Source organism: Neoarius graeffei, chromosome 13 (assembly GCF_027579695.1).
Source record: "Neoarius graeffei isolate fNeoGra1 chromosome 13, fNeoGra1.pri, whole genome shotgun sequence".
Classification (NCBI taxonomy): Eukaryota; Metazoa; Chordata; class Actinopteri; order Siluriformes; family Ariidae; genus Neoarius; species Neoarius graeffei.
Window position 1 is genome coordinate 25,917,361 of NC_083581.1, and position 24,549 is coordinate 25,941,909.

Here is a 24,549-nt window from a genome sequence, read left to right on the forward strand (position 1 = left end):
CATTTCCGCTTAGAATGTAAACAAACCGGTGAAATGACAGTAGCAATTTGTGAATAATGGTGCATTACTGCCACCGACTGGGCTGGAGTGTGGAACAGGAGATATTGAGTGGGGAAAAAATTATATATGAGTGATTCCACGCTTATGGGTACTGAAATGGGATCATGAACTTATTCACCTAAAACCATTTCTTTTTTTACCATCAGGTCACAAAACATGTAATCTTTAATGAATGATATGTTAAAAGATAACTTTAATTTTCTGAGATGTAATAAAAACATTTATATGCCAAAGTCAGAACGTAACAGAAGTGTTGTGGACATATATATTCTCAATTTTAACAATGTAGAATTACTTTTTGAAACATAGGAAGGTGATGTTTTAGCAAATATAATTAATAAACATGTGTAGTAGAATAAACATACACATTCTTTCAATAAGATTAACATGGTATAGAGCTAGATTGTAATTAATTTGTAACAGACGCGAGATGGACAATCGTAACAGAAGTAATGTAACAGACATCATTTTGGAACTCATAGGCTTGACTTTGGCATATAAATATGTTTTTATTACATCTCAGAAAATTTAAGTTATCTTTTAACACATCATTCATTAAAGATTACATGTTTTGTGACCTGATGGTAAAAAAAGAAATGGTTTTAGGTGAATAAGTTCATGTCCCCATTTCAGTACCCATAAGCGTGGAATCACTCATATATATATATATATATATATATATATATATATATATATATATTCTGGGCGGCACGGTGGTGTAGTGGTTAGCGCTGTCGCCTCATAGCAAGAAGGTCCGGGTTCGAGCCCCGTGGCCGGCGAGGGCCTTTCTGTGCGGAGTTTGCATGTTCTCCCCGTGTCTGCGTGGGTTTCCTCCGGGTGCTCCGGTTTCCCCCACAGTCCAAAGACATGCAGGTTAGGTTAACTGGTGACTCTAAATTGACCGTAGGTGTGAATGTGAGTGTGAATGGTTGTCTGTGTCTATGTGTCAGCCCTGTGATGACCTGGCGACTTGTCCAGGGTGTACCCCGCCTTTCGCCCGTAGTCAGCTGGGATAGGCTCCAGCTTGCCTGCGACCCTGTAGAACAGCATAAAGCGGCTACAGATAATGAGATGAGATGAGATATATATATTCTTTTAGCTATTTCTGTTTCTCTTAAATACTTGATAATTTTCTTTTTTTTTGGGGGGGGGGGGGGGGGTGGGTGGGTGGGTTTGTTTTCAAATAGAGCTTTTATTTCATCCTCGGGTGGTTCAGCAACATGCTCTGCCATTTTGTTTTTCTCTACTCACAGTATATGAGCTGATAGCTGAGTAGTAGAGCAGCCAATAAGAGTGCAAGATTGCTCATATCCAGTGAATGTGGACAGAATAATAGCAGATGTCCCAGAGCATGATAGTACACCTACAGTAGGTTATATGAAGCATTCTGCATACTTTTAAACGCTTGTGTCCTGAGTGTAGACTTACAGTCTGGAAGCCCTGGAACAGATCGGTTGGATCGAGCAGGCTCCGGTCTTTGCGAGCTTTCTGCAGCGCCGGTACCATGACCTGACTCCACAGTGCTGTGTGTACTCGCACCAGGTCCTGGATGTTATTGAACAGCTTGGCTGGCTCCACTTCGTTAAGGAGGCCGCAGTCCTGCAGGTTTAGCAGGCCGCACAGGAAAAGCTGCACCACGGAGAAGAAACAGAATTTCAGCATGCAGCTCAACACAAAACAACCACACATCCAAATCTCAGTGCACAAATCAGCTAAGGGAAAGCAACTGGAGATTGGATTGCTAGGAATATTAAGCGAAGGGGTCTTGTGTACTCTTGACTTGCTACTATGACGGTTTAAAAGATGTCTGATTAAAACCACAGACAGCTGTATCAGGAGCACGGAGGGAAAGTGAAAGCATAAAAGCAAATCTGAACCTACGTCAGTGATGACCTTCAGCTTCTTGATGTAGGTGGCCTCAGTGTGCATCAGCTCCCATATCGCCTCTTGCTGGTGGAATTGCCGCCTGCTCAGAGTCTGCAACACATCACTTCTGTTAAACCCCCACGTCCAATTCACTACATCTAGGAAACCCTTCACACAATGAAATACTGTTCTGAAAACTACGGACTTTCCAGAACTGAAATGCATTTCTCTAGCATCTCTGTCAGGAAATCCTGATGGCGTTTCATCATTTTTAAAGGTCCCATGGCATGGTGGTTTGTTGATGCTTTAAACGGGCTCGTGGAGGTTTCCGGATGTTATATCCGCAGCCTTTCTCGAAATGAACCCTCGGCACGTAGATATAGCCTCCTGGGAGAAAGCCCCATTTCAGCGCTTTTCCCAGTGCGTCGTTTTGCTAATGAGAAGCAGGAGGCGGGGAAGGGTAGAGGGTGGGGGCGGGTCTTATCATTAATATTCATGACATGTAAACGCGTTACCTCTGATTGGCTAACAGCACTGTGACGCTACCTCCAGTGGGTCAGAACAAGCGGATGTGTGTGTCTTACTATGGCGAGAGAGAAGGAACAAACCGCGAAGGGAAAAATAACGCGCGCTGACGTCATTAAGGTGCGACGCGAGGAAATAAAATAAATTCAACAAATGTTTGGGTTTTTACTGAACAAACAAACAAATAAAATGAACGAGTGACTTAAAAAAAAAAAGAATGTGGGTGTCTTTGTAAAAACTGTTTTGATTGGCTATTATAACAGAGCATGCTGCATGCTCTTTAGTTTTGTAGCGCAGAGTACCTGGCTAACTGCAGGAAGCGGTTAGCTGCACAGCTAATGTAGCCATTGCAAGGCTAACGTGGCACCGATTTTAAAACACGGCAAAACGACTTAACAGTTATACACTTACTTGTTCGGTGTTTGTTGCTGATGCGGCAGGGATGCTTGGTACGGACCCAGGCTTCAGTGACAGTTGATGTGCAAAACCTGCCCTGTACTGTCCCAAGTTGTGGAAACATTCATCAGGAAAATGCTTCCGACAAACATACACCGTCTTAGGTAGACTCGACGGCGTATTATTGGAGTAAATAAAATTAAGCCACTGCGTCTTCAGGGGCTCTCCCGTCGGCAGTAAAAACAGACTCCTTTCTGTGTTGTCACATCCATGTACAGTGCAATTTCCATGTTTGGTGGCAACTTTTGAGCTGGGCGGGCAATCCATACAGTGGGTGGGAATCCAGAGGGGGGCGTGGGGATCATCTCCCTTGCTGACGTGGGCAAGGGAAGAGCTTCTCAACGCGCCGTTTTGACGCGCCATTCTCAAATACTGGGCATAGTTTGGTTTACACATTATGAAATTTCTAGCCACTGGGGTGACTTAAGAAGGTCAGAGGAACTCATTTTAACGTTAAAAAACCTCAGAAAGTGAAAATTTCATGCCATGGGACCTTTAAAAAAAAAAAGATGGTCATCTATAAATACTTTTATTTTATTGCACTCTGATCAACATGGCCACGATCATAATCTTTCTCGCTATACCTCTGGGTTCTCCAGCAGCTGTTGCCAGCTGTCCTCCAGTGTCAGGTCAGGCTCCACTTCCTCCTCCTCCCAGGAGTCATGGTGGAAGAAGAGGTGTGGATGCATCTTAGGCAAGCCATGGTACGTGTACATCTGGAGTCTATTGTTGAGCTGCTCCACACGGTCCACCTCCTAGTGTGTGTACACACACACACACACACACACACACACACACACACACACACACACACACAGACAGACGGGCAGGTCAAGGGAAAAAAAGAAAAGAAAAAAAAAAACAGTATGATACACTGCAAAGAAAACAATGCTTATTAACATATCACGGCAGCTTGATAGGACGGCTTTCTATTCATGAATTGACAAAGACCTCCTCTTCAGATTATGGTACGTTACAAGCACCGTTTCATTCTGGGCCATCATTTAATCCCAAATTGTTGTAAGTATGCTCTTCGCTAAGGATGCAACTGTCCTGCTTTCAGACACTGAGGTGCTTGTAAAACCGAGTTAGCATTTTCAGACGACAGAAGGCAGAGAGAAAGCCAATAACTGGCCGAATGTCACAGACTGGGCCTGCTTTGAGGCTAAAGGTCCCATTGGGACGCAAGGTCAGTCCCCTTTCTTGTCACTCTGGGCGTTAGAGGGGAAAGGGATTGTTTGAGCATAAACAAAAAGTGACAGCTGAGTGACAGCTACTGCCTCATCCTGTCACACATCTGCTGCATGTCTGTCCCTGTGGGACGAGACAGAACCTGAAAAACGTTAACCAGCACCCAGGAACCTTGTTCTTTTCAGATAAGGATCTGCTGAATCATTTTTGGAGCTTTACGAGAAACTGGCACCATTAACTACAGGACGTTTCATCATCTCTCTTTCCGATTGCAATTCATTTCCCTGGCTTGTTCTCATAAGCCTCCAGGAAACGGATTCCTCATGTGCAGCCATGTAGAAAAATGGAAACCAGGTTCTCACCTTGTAAGAGGTGAAGAAGAAACCGCTAAAGCGGCTAGTAGGTCTTGTGTTCTTTTGTTTATCGTAACTAGAAGAGGCGATGGTTGGAAGAGAACCACCGAGCTGGGCCAGGGAGTCTGGAGACGGGATGTTGGCATCTCCCAGGAATTCGGTCATGTTCTTCCGCCGGCGTGCTTGACTCTGACCCTGAGTGAGCGAGAGGAGACATGGAGTGAGTGAGTGAGTGGAACATTTCTGGAGTTTTGTGTTCCCTTGAAGAGGTGATCGGGAGGCGAAAACGAAAGTTTATAAGGATTTAATGAAGGGAATTTCCATTGTTTTCAAAGACGATAATACAGAAATCATCTCACTCAAGATATCAGGAAAGTCTCATCTGGGGGGTGGTGCTAAAAAGGGACAGAGAAAGGAAAGTCTACAGAAAAAAAAAAAAATTATATATATTTATATATATATATATATATATATATATATATATATATATATATATATATATATGAAACCATAACGGAAAAAGGAAGAGGGAGGAAAAATTGATGAGCCATTGAGCAGAAACAAGCGAGATATATATATATAGTGGCAATTTGGGGGCCATCTATTAACCAATGACATCAGCAGCAGAAGGATATCATAAAACACCATCGCATCCTGACCAGCCACACAATACGCTAGGCTAGGATATACGGTCATTTCCTCATTACTTCATCTTTGGGGATGAGGTTAGAGATTCCTTAAACAACCCAAATATTTTTCCATTGTCCTATGCTGCATTGTTCTCCTATCAGAGAGCACGGTCACGCATCTCTCTCTCTCACACACACACTCGTAATCTTTATGAGGAACAGTGAGCTGAACAAACACTTGCTGCAGTTATGGCCATCGGTGCTCTGCAAACTTCCGAGCAGCCAGTGAAAATAAAGCCAATGACCTCTAGTTCCAAAGCTTGTGGAATTCCACAGCTCCGAGTGACGTCCCCTACTAATGACTTACAACATTCCAACTAGGACTCTGGCATTTCTGGGCTAAGGACGCAAAACAGGAAGCTGGCGGAGATGAAAAACAATGATACCCTCCGAATGGAATGGTGGTGTTTGCAGTGTGTGATGGACTGCATGCTCTCAGATTTCAATAGCAGATTACGGAGTTTCTGATTACAAATTTGTGATTAGAAGCACAACTGTTACTTGCTCAGACAGGAAGAGCAGAAATAGTGGTATGTAGAAACTACTCGAATACATTTTCAGCACAGAAAATTAAAGGTGTACTCCTTTTCATTTCCTCAACAAATTCTGTTTGTTCCCCCCCCTCCTAAATCAATCGGTCTGATGCTGAAACCTGCTTTTGCTCTAGTCGGTAGAAATGAGGCTACAAGTGCCCTGCTAAATTTCTATTCCATATTTAGAGCTCTGTCAGCAGGGCACCAGGGCACTGAAGGCAGACACATATAAGGCTTTGATGAGGGGATTTCTGCAGGATCTGGGGCAAGAGGACGAGGACAGGAACACAGATGGCAGGAAGTGTCCCGACTCCAAGAAGAAAGAAAAGGAAGGACTGCTGGCAACTAGCTGGACACTTAACTCCTGCAGGCGACACTGCTACTACCTCGACGGATTTACACCAAAAACAGACAGAACCATGGTTCACAGAACTAGAACAGATGGGGGAAAAAAAGTTTGAACCAAGAACCATGAAAAGGATATATTACTCAACCATGCTTTATGAAAAATCAACAACTACTTGGTGTAAAATTATGCAAAGGCAATGCGTAGAAGTGGACTCGACTAACTTGGTGTAAAAAAAAAAAAAAAAAAAGAGATACACTTTTACAAGGAGGCATGAATCCAAGTCCCAAACCTGCAACACATCTACTGAGGATCTAAAGAGCGTCAAAGGATTCTCAGAGTGACTGAGCTATACTCACCGTGGAAGAAAGAGGCATGTCAAAAGCAGTGAAGACCATTGTAATCCTTCAAATGGCTTCACAAAGTTTGGCCCATAACGGAGCCAGCTGCTGCTTGCTCTCGCTCAACCTTCTCGCTCAACCCTCCTGCTTTCACTCCTACGTGCGTACTCTGCCACCATAGCAGCTGCAAGGACAGCAGTTCAAGCCTCAGCCAAGAAAAAGGCTGGCAAATCTAAGGTCTAACCCTAGCTCAACCACAGTCGCTTCTGTGTCCTTTGTTTTTTTTTTTTTTTTTTAAATGGTCTCACAAGCAGGAACTCCACAGATCTTGGTCCTCGATGTCCTCGTTATCCAGTAGCAATTGAGACTGCTTAGCTGCATTACTACAGAGGACTGCCCTAGCGTCATGGCAACAAGGAGGATCTCTCTCGTCTTATTTTGTGCGAGTAGGGAACAAAGAGGTGTGGCTTGCGACAGCCAGAAGGCTAATCTGCATATGCAGGAACACCCACAGGATAGCTTGCTGTGCCTCAACAAAACATTCTGGCACCACAGAGGTGCCAAGGGTTTGTTTGGCTTTTGTCTAAATTTCCATGGACAAATAGTACGTTCCCAACCGGGATTCATTTCAAATTGTAGAGCAACACTGAACTTCCTTTACAGTCGCAGGATCCGTCGAAAAGATATCCTCTTCGATCCGTTGAATAAAATTATGTTCTGTATTCATCTACACACATTTAACAGTATGCCAGGTAACAAGGCAATTCAAAACAAGGAACCCTTTAGAATTTTCTATATTGCTGCATAAATATGACCGAAAACATGATCAGATTTTCACACAAGTCCTAAAAGTAGATAAAGTTAAACAAATGAGACAAAAATATGATACTTGGCCATTTATTTATTGAGGAAAATGATCCAGTATTACATATCTGTGAGTGGCAAAAGTATGTGAACCTCTAGGATTAGCAGTTAATTTGAAGGTGACATTAGAGTCAGGTGTTTGCAATCAATGGGATGACAATCAGGTGTGAGTGGGCACCCTGTTTTATTTAAAGAACAGGGCTCTATCAAAGTCTGATCTTCACAACACATGTTTGTGGAAGTGCATCATGGCACGAACAAAGGAGATTTCTGAGGACCTCAGAAAAAGTGTTGTTGATGCTCATCAGGCTGGAAAAGGTTACAAAACCATCTCTAAAGAGTTTGGACTCCACCAATCCACAGTCAGACAGATTGTGTACAAATGGAGGAAATTCAAGACCACTGTTACCCTCCTCAGGAGTGGTCGACCAACAAAGATCACTCCAAGAGCAAGGCGTGTAATTGTGGGCGAGGTCACAAAGGACCCCAGGGTGACTTCTAAGCAACTGAAGGCCTCTCTCACATTGGCTAAACGTTAATGTTCATGAGTCCACCATCAGGAGAACACTGAACAACAATGGTGTGCATGGCAGGGTTGCAAGGAGAAAGCCGCTGCTCTCCAAAAAGAACATTGCTGCCTGTCTGCAGTTTGCTAAAGATCACGTGAACAAGCCAGAAGGCTATTGGAAAACTGTTTTGTGGACGGATGAGACCAAAATAGAACTTTTTGGTTTAAATGAGAAGCGTTATGTTTGGAGAAAGGAAAACGCTGCATTCCAGCAGAAGAACCTTATCCCATCTGTGAAACATGGTGGTGGTAGTATCATGGTTTGGGCCTGTTTTGCTGCATCTGGGCCAGGACGGCTTGCCATCATTGATGGAACAATGAATTCTGAATTATACCAGTGAATTCTAAAGGAAAATGTCAGGACATCTGTCCATGAACTGAATCTCAAGAGAAGGTGGGTCATGCAGCAAGACAACGACCCTAAGCACACAAGTCGTTCTACCAAAGAATGGTTAAAGAAGAATAAAGTTAATGTTTTGGAATGGCCAAGTCAAAGTCCTGACCTTAATCCAATCGAAACGCTGTGGAAGGACCTGAAGTGAGCAGTTTACGTGAGGAAACCCACCAACATCCCAGAGTTTTCCTCAATAAACAAATGACCAAGTATAATATTTTTCGTCTCATTTGTTTAACCGGGTTCTCTTTATCTACTTTTAGGACTTGTGTGAAAATCTGATGTTGTTTTAGGTCATATTTATGCAGAAATATAGAAAATTCTAAAGGGTTCACAAACTTTCAAGCACCATTGCACAGTATATTACAACAGGCATGAAGATCTTTTCTTAATCTCGGTGCCTCTTAGCAGAGGGAAATGACCTCTGGAGTACATGAGGGAAAATCCTAAACTACAGCACGTGCTGTCTTGCTTGCACTTGAGATATGCACTTTGGGAATTTTTTTTTTTTTTTTAAACAAAATTTGCATCAGACCCCCTTAATCTGGATTGTTTTCTGAAGACTAACACAGATAAGTATCCAGCCAAGTTCCTTGTTTCTACTGTTTACTCAAATGTGAACAAAAGGTAAATGCAGGTATAAAACCTCATCCATACACTCAGCCTGTTAGAACTTCAGAAATGTCTGATTTTTAAATTTTTTTTCCTTGTTTATAGTCCCAATGAACGGTTTGCCAAAGCGCTACCTCCGTGTCCACTCACCTAGGTTAAGATGAAAGACGTTCTGACCTCTTAGGCTTATCTTGACAGCTAAGGGAACTGCAACGGGAGTCACAAAGACCCACATCTCCTCCATCTCAGGAATTTCACATCTATCTCTCCATTTAATAACTAAATACCTAAATACGAAGTCATGAAACATTCCCAGAATAAAGATGGTATTTGAGCAATTCGCAAATTTTCAACGCAATACCATTTTCAAGAATCGAGCATGTGTTGTTCTGGTGAGTCATGACGAGGAAGATAAGAGTGATCCTTGATCAGTCTTTGATTACCAACACAAAAACCTTCCACAGACCCTCCCCGCAGTCCTTCCTTCACCTGGAAAACACCCAGAAAGAAAAACACCACAGTGAAAAACAAGTCTCCAGTTTCACTTACTAGCCCCTGGATGACGATCCTTGACCGAGAACAACCGGGTTTCAGGGCCAGCACCACACAGTGCCATTAGTCAAATGCACAGGTAAAACAAAGAGGCATTGAAACGACAGCATTGCAGATTAATCAGTGATCAAATACAGTGACATCCTGGAGGAATCTTATCGCCACGGACAGATAAGCCTGGATGTCCCACACTAAAGTCCAACACTACCCTGGTCTTTCCATTACGCACGCATTCTACTTCCATTACAAACTTCCTGTTATTGAGCATCTCTACACATCTGAGCAACGCGTCAAACAACTTCTGAGGATTCTCGGAAATGGAATCTTGCAAGGGACGATCAGGAAACATCAAGTGTTTCCACTATATGGCTAGAACCAAAACAGAAGTGACAAGTACAGATTGCACCTAGAACCAAATAACTGAACCTTACCTCGCATTGTGTCGAGGGCTGTTGTGGATCGGACAAGTTCTCAGGGACCATATGGATCAAGTCCCAACTTCGCCAAGAAGACAGGTGACCAAAACGCACCATTAAACTCACCAGGGCGCAGACAAGAAGACTCCCCCGAATGCCACACAGCACAGATCCGAAATGGGTAAAACGAGAAAAAAAAAATCCTATAAATTAACAAAAACGCCAGCATGCCATGTATGCACCGCAGAGGAGGATTCTGAAGATCGCCTAACCACACTGATGCTACAGAGCTGAGGGTCCACTCCCACCTCTCTCGACACTATCTCTCACACACTCACATTTACATACAGTTATAACGTCCTCAGAGTGCTCACACAGCAAATGTTGAGCCATCCCTCTCCCCCCTCCCCCGACCTCTCGGGGCTGGGGAACAGCAGACCATGCATAATTGCTTATCAAAAGAAACAGTCGCGTAAAAACAGCTAATGACGTGAAAACGCTCTACTGGGAAATTCTTCCATTGGAGTTGTCTCTTTCAGAAAGACAATCTGACAGATGCAAAAATAAATAAATAAATAAAATTTTATATATATATATATATATATATATATATATATATATATATATATATTTAAACAGTCAATCACAGAACAGCACAGGATTATACTTTAATTCATCTCTGCATAAACTCAACCAGCTGTACGCACCTGGCTGGATTGATCGTTTAATTTGATTTATAATCATTTTAGAAATGCATTTGAATATACGCCAGTTTGATTCAGACCTGGGATCTGACCAGGCTTTCATAGCAAATCGAATATCAGCACATTTGTATTTATTTAATCATATTAAAGCGTATAAAGATATTTTAAAATGTCACTTTTTTTTTTAAAGTCTTATCAGCACGGTTAACAAAATGGTAGATATGCGTCTTCCGAGTTGCGTATTCCTGCTTGTCTCTATTGTCTCTGAGAACAGTGGGCAGATAATGTGAGACTAATTGCATGATAATCAGTTTGGACTCTGTGCAAATCAAAGGATCAAGCATCAGTTCTGCGCTCCGCGGCAATCGGCTGCGATGTGCGCTCGGGATGAATGAACTTTGTAATGAATCACACTCGGTGCGTTTACATGCACATCCAAATCGAGCTAAGGGTCCCAGCAGGGGTGCCAGAGAAATCCAATCCTACATGCACACAAGGAAATCGAGCTATTGTGTGAGGTACACTGTGCACCCGAGCCACAGGTGGCGCTACACGCCCTATCGTGTTGGTACACTTCCGGTTGTCGTCATGAAGAAGAGCTATTCAAGAGTATAAACAAAGTTATCAGTTCCGTGTTCACAAGAAGAACGACGACGAGGACAGCAACATCGAGATATATATATGATTCCACGCTTATGGGTACTGAAATGGGGACATGAACTTATTTTTAAAAATTCACCTAAAACCATTTCTTTTTTTTTTACCATCAGGTCACAAAACATGTAATCTTTAATGAATGATATGTTAAAAGATAACTTTAATTTTCTGAGATGTAATAAAAACATATTTATATGCCAAAGTCAGAACGTAACAGAAGTGTTGTGGACATATATATTCTCAATTTTAACAATGTAGAATTACTTTTTGACACATAGGAAGGTGATGTTTTAGCAAATATAATTAATAAACATGTGTAGTAGAATAAACATACACATTCTTTCAATAAGATTAACATGGTATAGAGCTAGATTGTAATTAATTTGTAACAGACGCGAGATGGACAATCGTAACAGGAGTAATGTAACAGACATCATTTTGGAACTCATAGGCTTGACTTTGGCATATAAATATGTTTTTATTACATCTCAGAAAATTAAAGTTATCTTTTAACATATCATTCATTAAAGATTACATGTTTTGTGACCTGATGCTAAAAAAAGAAATGGTTTTAGGTGAATAAGTTCATGTCCCCATTTCAGTACCCATAAGCGTGGAATCACTCATATAGATATATAGATAGGCTAAACAAAACTAAGTCATTTTGGCAAGATTTAATTTAATACAACACAGAAATGGTCAGACAAGCACGCCAAGCACATGGGAATGTATTTTGCCAATTTTGACAGCGCATGTTTTTTTAATGCCGCACCGTAGACAGCGAACGTTTAAACATGATCAAACATAGGAAATGAACGACACAAAGCATGGCTCAAAAACAAAAAAGTTAAATAAACCCTGCTGATAGTTGATGGTGTTGCAACACATCAGTGTTATAACCCAATCTCTACCCAACCACCCGTCATTTTAATTCTCCTCGGATCAGCACCGACCTCACATTTGGCCTTGGGAGAGTTCAGTTGACGGAAATCCGTCACACGACGGAAAACTTTAATCCATGCGTTAGGTTTCGTAAGCGTTGTGGCAATAATACAACGATGCGCTGACAGAAAATGTACTTTTAAGACTCAAGTATTTTGAAAAGCAAGTACTTCACTACTTTAATTTAAGTAAAAAATTGACTGGACAACTTTTCACTTGCGTCGGAGTAACGTTTGACCAGTGGGATCTGTACTTTGACTTAAGTAAAGAAGTTGGGTACTTTGTCCACCTCTGTTGTTTCTATCGTAACACATAGGGACTTGTACAGCGAATGCGCCAAGTAATACACGACTAATCGTAAACAGGGTGCTGTTTAACAAAGTAAAACATAATGGTTGATTTGGTGACTGATTTGCTTTGTAACAGTCACGGTGCTTTGCAAAGTTTATCGGAACAGGAAGATCTTCAGGATGGAGGAGTTTACACTTTCTGGTTTCTTGGTAAAATGACAAATGCGTCTGTCGTTTTTTTTCGAGCGAGCGAGACTGACTGGTGAGGCAATGGCTATTTATTGTGGCAAAAACAAAGTGACAACAGGAACTAACTTGTGTCTTGATTTAATGCTGTAGATCATCCGAGTTATAAACCATGAAAAAAAGACCCCTGCACGCCTGCCAAATGCTGAAACCAAAAAAAAAAAAAAAAGTACAAATCTCATGAGCTGCACTTCAAGTTTATGAAGCACATGTGGCTCCTGCTTAATTTAGATTTCACAAGAAATAAACTCCGGCTATCTTGCACACACGTACTGTATTATCAGACGAGCTATTCAAAGTAGGATGAGGTCCTACCCAGGTTACGTCATTCTACCTCTATTATAAGATTTTCTTATTTCTTTCACTCGGTCATACTTGGCTTGATCACTCTGTATCTCTAAAACTTTGACAATCTATTATTTATAAAAATAAAGTTCATAAGAACACCGTTCTCTCTCCTTCCGTGTTGCGTTATCACTGCAGCCTCTTGTTTCTCCAAACAGGAGAGTTTTATAAATTAGAAGACACCCTATCATCACAATCCCTTATTTTTATTAGTAGGATCAATATGGAAATATACGTTTGAATAATTACTGTGATTACAGACGGTAGAGAAAAAGGAGACGGTGTGCTTGAAGGTACGGCGGTCAGATTTATTGCTGGCTCAACAGCGTGAGGAGGAAACGTCCAGATATTGGACTCATATATTTTGTTGTAATGTTAGCAGTGAAGTGCTTCCCACCGGCCAGAGTCATGCGCTCTAATCTAAGAAGGCCTAAGGCGAGATCAGATTACACAACAGTCAGGTTGAATTCTCAATCTGATTGGTCAGGAGGTGTTGATTCATGTTCTATAATCGCAGCTCTGACTGTAGTGCTGGCTGAAAGGGAAAAAAAAAAAAAAATCACAGATATATATAATCAATATTCTATCCATATTCACTAGATATGAGCAATCGTGCGCTCTGATTGGCTACTCTGCTACCAGGCTATCAGCTCATATATCGTGAGTAGAGAAACACAAAATGTTGGAGTGTGTTGCTGAACCAACGGAGGATGAAATAAAAACTAGACCTGAAAACAAAACCGCAAAAAAAAAAGGAAGTATTTGATGGTAAGAACGTACATCTTTTTTTTATTTTTCAAGAATTATCACCACATTTTTCATAAATTTCTACTGTCATTTCACCGGTTTACTTACATTCTAAGCGGAAATTATTTTGCTGGATGTTTTGTATAAAGTGTTTGTTTATTGAATTTGCAAAAAAGAAAAATGCTCGGTTTCTCAAAATCCGGTGAATGTGACGAGAATAAAACAGTTATTCCACTCAATCTCGTCGTACATAGCTGACGAGGTGCATAGCACCGAGTCGGCTATCGGCTCTTGTACGACTCGATTTCGTGGAACTGTCAAATGCGCTCGTTATAACATTGTCAGTTCAATAGCAACAAATGTACAGTACACACGGACACACAACCTAATCCGACCAACAAATGCATATATGGTGAAATGTTCTATAAGGAAACATTTATGGAAGGAGTCTCCAGTGCCACTGCTAACACTCAGTACCTTTTCCATCACGGGAGACTTTCCGACTCTTAATGTAAAGAATAACAGCAACTAATTTGTCCTGAAGACCTTCCATGACAAATGTAACTGGATAAAAAAAAAAAAGTACGACATTAGGATCCTTACATCCTGTAGGTACTTTTACATAGTTAAAACACCTGAGATTCCAGATGTGGAAGCATCCCAGATACACACGGAGATGATGCTTCAGAAGGTCAAGGCCCCATTAAACGCAACTGCTCAGGACCAAGATCAAAGAACCTGAAGCATCAGATACGAACATGGATTTCATCAAAAAACCCTCTCTCGTGAGACATTTGTCCTTTAAACGTTCTGAAGAGGGGGGAAAAAAAAAAAAGGCACACATCAAACGAAAAACTGTAAAGGTCGCTGCAACAGACGTAGGAAAATTAGAGCATGAGGAGGAGTTGCTGGGTCATTAGCGCCTCAGTGATCCATGGGGTGGAGGGTTTGTTCTAAAAGGTCAGGCTTTGGTGACGGGTCACGGCGCAGCGGGGAACGCACCATGCATGGTGTCATCAAATACAGTCCTTCTGGATCTGACACACACCAAGAGCAATCAAACATTCCCAAGGAACAGCAGGTAGAGAACGGAGCAGGTCCTGATGTGGGGAGAAGTGGACTTTAGGTTTTTACTCAGTATGGATCTGAATCCACAGCCACATTTCTGTCGAGATGCTTTTTGACAAGGTCATAAAAATAAAAACTGAAATGAAGACGGGCGTTGTTAAATTCAGAGGCTCTGAGCATGCCTTCAAGGTCTAGTGCCCCTTTTCCACCAAAGCAGTTCCAGGGCTGGTTCGGGGCCAGTGCTTAGTTTGGAACCGGGTTTTCTGTTTCCACTGACAAAGAACTGGCTCTGGGGCCAGAAAAACCGGTTCCAGGCTAGCACCAACTCTCTGCTGGGCCAGAGGAAAGAACCGCTTACGTCAGCGGGGGGGAGGAGTTTTTAAGACCAACAACAATAACAAGACCGCAAAAGATCGCCATTTTTAAGCGACGAGAAGCAGCAGCTGTACAAACGCGAAGTCATCCATTATTATTATTGTTGTTGCTGCTTCTTCTGTGTTGTTTTTGCTTCGATATTCGCGACAAGGTTTATGCAAACGTAGCGACGTAACTGACGTATACACCGACGTAACTGACGTAGCTTCCCTTAGCACTGCAAGCTATGGAAAAGCAAACTGGTTCTCAGCTGGCTCGCAAGTTGAACGAGTTGTGAACCAGCACCGGCCCCGAACCAGCCCTGGAACTGATTTGGTGGAAAAGGGGTACAAGCAGATGGAGAGCAGGTTCCTGTAAGCAGGTTGATCTGGCAAGTGGTCAAATTCTCAAATTTTGAGGAAGTCCAGATAGAGATATGCCAAAAATGGAAAGTCCAAACATCTATTAACCTTTTGTTCCTCCCATTTCGTGATTGTGCAAATGATGGCGCAAAAAAAAAACAACCTAATTACATCACGATTACTGCATTAGTCTGTCTAACTGTGAAATATAAATGACTGCACTTCATTTTCCTCAGAATTCTCCTTGTAACAGTATACGACATTAGTATAGTATTTATATTAAATTCTTTATGAAAGACTTTTGAAGTACTTGGCTGGACATTTGTCTGTGGAGTAATTCATATGGTTTCGAGAAACCAAAAGATTCCCCTTCAGAAACAAAAAGGGGTGTTCACACGGCAACTTTTACTCCGGTGTAGCACCGGGGCTGCCCCGGTAGAGCGTTCACACGGTACAAAGTTATAGCGGTGTAGCCCCTGAAAGCTGCTTAAACCGGTGCAAATCTAACCCTGCTCAGGAGGTGGTTTAAGAAATTTACTCCGGAGTAAATGCTAGTTTGCGGGGCAGCACTGATATAAAATGGGACGTCTGAACGCTACAGGGGTAGACTCGCTACGCGCGAGGAGAGTTGATTACATACGGGCATTGCATAATTTGCATCCTGGTATTTTGCGCTTCCAAAATGGCGAATACCAACAACAACAGAACTGCGCGTCTTCCAGTGTTGCCAGATTGGGCGGTTTTAAGTGCATTTTGGCGGATTTGAACATATTTTGGGCTGGAAAACGTCAGCAGTATCTGGCAACACTGGTGTCTTCATCCACGTTGTTTTCCCGGCGCTTGGTGATGCCATGACAACCGGGAAAAGGAAGTACATTTTCACGCATGCGCATATTTCATTTCCGCATTATTACTATCGTATAGCACGGTCGCAAAAACTGCCGTGTGAACGCAAGTGGGGCTGCACCGGTGCTAACACGCTTCTCTCTAGTAAGCAGGTTTGCGATGTGTGAACGCTCCACAAAATTTACACCGGTGTAAGATATATCGCAACAAAATACATCGGTGCGGCATCGATGCAAATATGTGCACCCCTAGAAGGTCTTAGCTCAAGTCAAGTGATTCAAATCAATACTTAAACAGCTGCAACGTACGAATCCTGAAACCCTTCTGGCTAACCAAACAACCAGAAGGACTGCACGTTGCCCAGCAGCAAAAACCCGTGTTTGCTGGGAAGGGAAAATATCTGTCATAACTAGAAAACGAGCCAACTCGATGCGGCAGGGAAACAAAGCACATCCTGCTGAAAGAGAAAGATGGACGTGTCTGTGGCTTCTCATCAGAGGTAATGAGATGATCGATCCATCGAGATCAATCCCTGGTTGGAAGGTGGTTGGGTCGGCATGAGAAAGAAGGTAACGAGCACAAAAGAACGCGTTGCATACTGAGGGTTTTCCTAGGCTAGTCAATTAATATGTTCGGTAGGTGGAGAGCTTTCGACACGTGATGGAAAAAAACAGTAGCTAGAAAAATGCAGGGTGAAAACTTTTCGAATGAAATGAAGCCAATTCTAGTCATTTCTTTTGCCTTAATATCACTCAATGAAACACGTTTTTAATTCCACTCCTTCCCGCTCGTACAACGGTTTCTCCCACAGTTATGCTTCTTGTTCTTTAACAAATATGAAATACGGTTTAACTTGTGATTAGCCGACAACCTGGCATTTTTAGCCGCCGCACATTTCTTCCTCTGGTCGAGGGTGGGTTGTGATGAAACGCCATTCTTTCCGGTTTTGTGCTTTTCGTACTGCCTCTGTGCAAGTCACACCAGTCCATTCCCTGATGTTCGTAACCCATGATATTCTGGGCTGGCCTTGACCTCCACCTCACCTGCTGTTTATCTGACCTTCCAGTAGAGCACGATGCAGGCGGTCATGTCTAACTATAGGACCGAAGTACTTGAGTTTTCTCTCTTTAATTACTTTCAGAAGCATTTGCTTAGCATCTTCCCTCTTCAGCACGTCATTTGTTACTTTTTCAGGCAAAGAAACCTTATTCATCCGTCTGTAAGCCCACATCTACGGAAGCCCTTCATATAATCCTTTTTTTTTTTATTCACCTTGTTATTCCAAGATAACGACATAATTAATTCAGGATCTCGAGAAAACAACACAACTAATTCGAGATCTCGAAAAAACAAAACCGTTATTCCGAGATCTCGAGAAAACAAAATTATTTCATGATCTCGAGTAAACAGCTGAGAAATGGTTCATTCAGGTGCGCCAAGAGACATGTGATATGCTGACTTTGGGGCTATTTCTCATTCTGTATAGACGCAACTTTGGTCATTAAAATGTCTGGAATAATCGATCACCTAATAAGGCAATATTTTGATCAGGGGTTGACACAGGGAGAGATTGCATTAAGTCTTTTAATAAGGGATCATTTCAAAATTAGTCCGCGGCACCTCCGCAGAACACTGGCCCGGCTTCGTCTCTACCGACGGAGATACAGTGATCCAGCCGAGATCATGAAATAATTGTTTTGTTTTCTCGAGATCTCGAAATAACGGTTTTGTTTTCTCGAGATCTCGAATTAGTTGTGTTGTTTTCTCGAGATCCTGAATTAATTATGTCGTTATCTCGGGATAAGTTTTGTTTTCTCGAGATCTCGAATTAGTTGTGGTGTTTTCTCGAGATCCTGAATTAATTATGTCGTTATCTCGGAATAACGGTTTTGTTTTCTCGAGATCACGGAATAATTGTTTTTTCGCGAGATCTCGAAATAACGGTTTTGTTTTCTCGAGATCTCGAATTAGTTGTGGTGTTTTCTCGAGATCCTGAATTAATTATGTCGTTATCTCGGAATAACGGTTTTGTTTTCTCGAGATCACGGAATAATTGTTTTTTCGCGAGATCTCGAAATAACGGTTTTGTTTTCTCGAGATCTCGAATTAGTTGTGTTGTTTTCTCAAGATCTTGAATTAATTATGTCGTTATCTCGGGATAACAGTTTTGTTTTCTCGAGATCTCGAATTAGTTGTGTTGTTTTCTCGAGATCCTGAATTAATTATGTCATTATCTTGGAATAACGGTTTTGTTTTCTCGAGATCACGGAATAATTGTTTTTTCGCGAGATCTCGAAATAATGGTTTTGTTTTCTCGAGATCTTGAATTAGTTGTGTTTTCTCAAGATCCTGAATTAATTATGTCGTTATCTCGGAATAACGGTTTTGTTTTCTCAAGATCTCGAATTAGTTGTGTTGTTTTCTCGAGATCCTGAATTAATCATGTCGTTATCTCAGGATAACAAGGTGAATAAAAAAGATTATATGAAGGGCCTCTCGCGGTTTCCGTCCGTACAAATCTCAAAGGCCTCAACTGTGTTTTTTTTTTTTTGGGGGAGGGATTTGGTTATTTATTGTCCATGTTTTGGCTCCATATAAAAGTGTAGACCAAACATAACCCTTCAGTAATCTCTTGTTTTTGTGTGAAGTAAGGGTTGCCTGCATTTTGTTAAAAAGACACCTCTTGCTATTTCTCTCTCACAGTTGGAGTCTGCGGTTAGGAGTTGACCCAGGTACACAAAATTTCTCTACCAATCTTGTTTCAATGTTGATTCCATCCATCTGTATGTCTGTTTTTAGCCATCTAGGCTTATTTCAGGTCGCCAGTGGCCTCAGTCTATTTTATTAAAACTTAAGAATATCTATTCAAAACATGCAAACAGCACTAATAAGGGGTAATGAAGATTGTTGTCGATCGATCAAACCTTGTTTTTGGCTGCTGCTGAGGCCAGAGATGGACATGGTGCTACAACTCCTCCAGCGAGCTATAAGGAGGTCTGTATTAATGGACATGAGCTTCCATGCTGTGCGCTCTCGGTTTCAGATTCAACGATTTCAGCAGAGCCCTCAAGGCTGCCACAAGAGCGCGTTTTAAGAATCGGGATGTCCTGAAATAGTGTAATATGATACACCGCTGTATTATTTTGCATATTGATGAGACTGATTGATTTATTTTCCTATGCTGAATCGAGAAATGCAATTTAAAAAAAGTTGTTTGGTTATTCAGGGCGTTTCGCGTACTTTAGACCAAGATAAGGGTCAAATGTTGAGGAACTGTCCATTATTCTGTTTATTACAGATTCTTACAACTTCTCACATTTCTTTGAGGTCTGTGCTGATCTTGATACAAGTACATGCAGAAGTATTTGATTTGATTTTGATTTTATTTATTGACCCTGCTCAAGGTTGATACAAAAAAAAAAAAAAAAAAAAAGTAAATGGTGCTTATGTACCTTGCACATATGTCAAAAGGATAACACAAAAAAGCTCAGATGAACTTATTTCCATTGTGGTCCTTATGCATAAAAAAAAAAAATTAAAATGTATGTCTAAAAGTGTACAACTAAAATCAGTATGGTGTACGATGTATGTGTAAAAAAAAAAAAATAACATGCAATACATACAAACATAACAACAAAGACAATAAATAAGTACATTTGAATTACCTTTATGCCATTTTGCTAGACAACCACTTTTTTAATGCTAACTTAAAGGTACTATTGGATGCCATGTTTTTAATATGGTCCGGTAGGTTGTTCCATAGGACTGCCCCTAAATATAAAAAAGAACTTTTACCCATTCGCGTATTGAATCTATACAAAACAAGATCAGTGGAGCTTCTCCTTGTGGAGTAGCTATGCACCTCATTTACTCTGTTAAAATAATTAAGATAGATTGGGGTCTCACTGTTGATAATTCTATGTACCATATTCAGGTTAAAATATGTTACTCTATCCTCTACTGTTAGCCATTTAAGGCTTCTGAAATGGCAAGGTAAAAGATGGGTGCGTGGGTGTAGATTAAGAATCAACCTGATTAATTTGTTTTGAGAGGTTTGTAACTTCTTTTTAAGTAATTTAGGCAAGTTGTTGTACCAGGAGATGCAGGCATAGTCAAAGTGTCCTTGAACTAAGGCCCCTGCCAGAATCTCCATGGCTTCCCTGTTGATAAAATTAGTTATTCTTGCCAGGAATTTAATTTTCTGATTTAATTTTGTAATAACCCTGGATGCCATACCCTCTCCTGTCATTTTGCTGTCAAGAACACATCCTAAATACAACACAGTGTCCTTGGATAAAATTTCAATATTACCTACTTTAATGTTCAGACCTGGTGATCTCTGTAATTTTACACAGGATCCAAACAAGATTGATTCAGTTTTGCCTAGATGAAGGGACGATTTATTTTCAGCTAGCCATATACTTACTTTCTGTAGTTCAGAACTAAGTGTTCGCTCAACAACTTCTTTATTATGATGGGATACTAAGAGAGCTGAATCATCTGCATAAAGTAACAAATTGCAGTCGCAAGCTGCCTTCATATCATTAATGTACAACAAAAAGAACAGGGGCCCCAAAATGCTTCCCTGGGGGACACCACAAGAGAGAGGAAGGGGCTTGGAAAGGGTTCCACTAACATCTACTACTTGATCCCTCCCGCCCAAATATGACTGAATCCACTGAATAGATGCATTACTAAAACCCATAGCCATAAGTTTAGTTAAAAGAATATTATGATTGACTGTGTCAAATGCCTTCCGAAGGTCCAGTAGTATCATACCACAATATTTCCCTTCATCAATCTCTTTCTTAATAAAATCTGTTAAATAAAGTAAGCATGTATCTGTAGAATAAGATTTTCTAAAACCTGATTGAAACTCATAGAGAAGTAATACTAACCAGTATGTCCACATTCTCTTGGCGGGTAAGTGAGCCCTGTTCAACCTTATCATGGGAGGGGTTGAGGATGTAGGGACTACCCCCACCTGAAATCTTCATATTGGGCAGTGTGTGAGACTCCTTCACTTCCTTCTCCACCTTCAGCTCATCGCCAGGACGAGCTACAACATGCGCGCGCGCACACACACACACACACACACAGAGAAAAAGAGTGAGTTCGAGAGAGTTCAATAAATTAAAGTGCAGTCAATACTCAGTAGACAATGACATCAAATGAACAGGAATCAAATCAGTGAGTGTTTGTATTCAGAGCTGCAGAAATCTCAGACCCAACTATTCACTAACTTTCTGCTTAACACAATTATACCAAGAAGGATCAGGATCAAAGGCTTGCATTGACGACATTACACTGAAACATGCCGTTAATGTGTTAATTTGACGTCCCTAATCATTCCATCTAAACCTCTGCTCTTACGTCATCAGCTGATAATTACACAGGCAGTGTAAGCTCATAGCAGACGTGCGTGTGTGCGCGTCTGATGATGCAAGCCAGGTGATTAAGCATGCGTCGATTCTGGGGGTTTTGTACAGACATGCCTTGAATGAATGGAGTTCAGTGTTCAACACATCTGGCTTGAAACACTTAAGGCCTCTGCATGCTCTTGCGACATGGCTTTCGCAGATACAGTAGCTTTTCGCAGACAGTTGTAATTTATCGTTGAGCGGGGAGTAATAGGTGTACGCGATGTTATTCACCGCCACAACGCAAGGGGGCGCGAAGTCGCGAAATCGCTAGGAGTAGTTGGTGGGTGTGGTTAGTGGAGTGTTTATCCTCCAGTTACTTATAATGACTAGAACTGGAGTCGTATAGCTGTACGTACTTCCTCACTTCCTCGATCAACCGCTCTTCGTGCTGCTCCATCTTCGCTCGTGTTTTTAAAAATGGCGGTCGTGAAAACAAACCAAACCGGGAAAGTAGGGAAGCGGAAGTGCGTGTACAGCGGATGTAGAGTGGACCAATCAGAGCCCTCTTGTCTGCGACGCTGTCTGAGAGGCTTCTGCGGTGGTCACAATTTTTGGGAGGTGCGCGCAGAGCATCTGCGAAGGTGGGGGGGCTATGCAGACGCTATCTGCAAGGACTGGGTTGTCAGCATAAATTGGCCTTTACACTACCGTTCAAAAGTTTGGGGTCGCCCAGACAATTTTGTGTTTTCCATGAAAAGTCACACTTTTATTTACCACCATAAGTTGTAAAATGAATAGAAAATATAGTCAAGACATTTTTCTGGCCATTTTGAGCATTTAATCGACCCCACAAATGTGATGCTCCAGAAACTCAATCTGCTCAAAGGAAGGTCAGTTTTATAGCTTCTCTAAAGAGCTCAACTGTTTTCAGCTGTGCTAACATGATTGTACAAGGGTTTTCTAATCATCCATTAGCCTTCTGAGGCAATGAGCAAACACATTGTACCATTAGAACACTGGAGTGATAGTTGCTGGAAATGGGCCTCTATACACCTATGGAGATATTGCACCAAAAACCAGACATTTGCAGCTAGAATAGTCATTTACCACATTAGCAATGTATAGAGTGCATTTCTGATTAGTTTAAAGTGATCTTCGTTGAAAAGAACAGTGCTTTTCTTTCAAAAATAAGGACATTTCGAAGTGACCCCAAACTTTTGAACGGTAGTGTAAGCAGTAGGGATTGTAACCTCCTCTAATCTGAGCACCACGCTGGAGGTTAAACCTTACCTTTAACTTTAATGTAGTGTCCTCCAAAAGGATAGGCCTCGAAGCTGAGCGACAGGGGGGTGTTGGACTGGTCCAGGAACAAGTCAACTCGAGACAGCTCAATTCCCTTGCGCTCAAAAACAGGCCCGAGAATCTCTCTACACGGACAGACGAAACATTAGGGAAGCACTCAAAATAGCAAACAGTCAGAATAAGAGAGACGTTTTCACATGCTCGGATGGTGCAGAATCTCACCATCTTGGCATTTGTGCCAGTGTTGACCTGGTCTCCAAACTTGGAATCAAAATTGTCAACTTAATAATGATCAAAGGAAAGGAGGCATCTTCAGTGAGCGAAAATAAATATTCAGGGTTTTTTTTTTTTTTTTGTTATTTGACTTCCTGTGCATACGGTATATCTATCTACTTCAAATTGCCACACGATGTCTTATGACTCTACTATATGACTAAAACAAGGTTCTCCTGCAAATGACACTGGATGGGAAGATTTCACACAATAAATAATAATCGCGGTGAAGGAGCTTCCTAAAGTTCTCAGGGACAGACAGACAGAACGAAAGAGAAAAAGAAAGAAAAGAAAGAGAAAGAAAGAACAACTTTATTCATCACACACTCATGAAATTCCTCTCTGCATTTAACCCATCTGAAGCAGTGAACACACACATGAGCAATGAGCACGCACACATACCCAGAGCAGTGGGCAGCCATGCTAACAGCGCCCGGGGAGCAGTTGCGGGTTAGGTGCCTCGCTCAAGGGCACCTCAGCCCAAGACTGTCCCCCATATTAACCTAACCGCACGTCTTTGGACTGTGGGGGAAACCAGAGCACCCAGAGGAAACCCACGCAGACACGGGGAGAACATGCAAACTCTACACAGAAAGGCCCTCGCCGGCCGCTGGGTTCGAACCCAGAACCTTCTTGCTGTGAGGTGACCGTTCTAACCACTACACCACCGTGCCGCCATTAAACAACACTTGAACCTAAATAAATAAATAAAGAGACAGACAGATGAAATGTACCCATTGGGTACATGTGGCTACTGCTTATAAATAAAATAGTTTTCTGATCCCATGTCCAGACAGTAAATATAGCATATATATTTACTCTATGAGGCAGTAGCCATAAAAATGAAGCGTAATCCAAAAATGAACAATTTAAAAAAAAAAAAAAAAAAAATCACAGAAGTAAAATATACCAAGTGTCTGTTCTTTATATCATTCTACTCTTACCTCTTACACATTTCGAAACTGAAAACTCCGAACCGAGGCTGACATACACACGCTGTCACCATGACCCAAACTCTTATTTCCTGGAAAACGCCCGGCACTAGAGCTCACTGGTCTCAATACTCTTTTCGACAACTTCCTGTAACAACTCGGAAGTGCGTCACATCTGCATCACACTTGGGACAACTGGCCGAAGACGGTGAGGAAAGGGGGATGACCTGGAGTATACTTTACAATCAGAACTCCCTTTCCCATAAACACGCCTGAGAGCGATTTCTTTAGTCTAGTCCATTTATTTCGAATGGTGAACCGAATTGTATACACTCACCGGTCATTTTAATCG

The 24,549-nt window shown here is 41.6% G+C and overlaps 1 protein-coding gene across 10 annotated transcripts in view; it reads right to left on the reverse strand.

The window, feature by feature from the left end:
* The window catches only part of plekhg5b (pleckstrin homology domain containing, family G (with RhoGef domain) member 5b), a 124,146-nt gene that overhangs the window by 15,198 nt on the left and 84,399 nt on the right, over positions 1–24,549 (reverse strand). For 9 of the 10 annotated variants that reach the window (XM_060937405.1, XM_060937406.1, XM_060937408.1 and 6 more), the window contains 6 exons: positions 22,981–23,117; positions 21,226–21,386; positions 4,461–4,646; positions 3,492–3,662; positions 1,942–2,037; positions 1,489–1,689 (listed from right to left, as the gene is read on the reverse strand). In XM_060937405.1, coding sequence (XP_060793388.1) covers positions 1,489–1,689; positions 1,942–2,037; positions 3,492–3,662; positions 4,461–4,646; positions 21,226–21,386; positions 22,981–23,117 — 952 coding nt within the window. Of the gene's footprint in view, positions 1–1,488; positions 1,690–1,941; positions 2,038–3,491; positions 3,663–4,460; positions 4,647–6,378; positions 6,634–21,225; positions 21,387–22,980; positions 23,118–24,549 lie in introns of those variants that run through there. The other variant, XM_060937412.1, reaches the window with a different exon arrangement.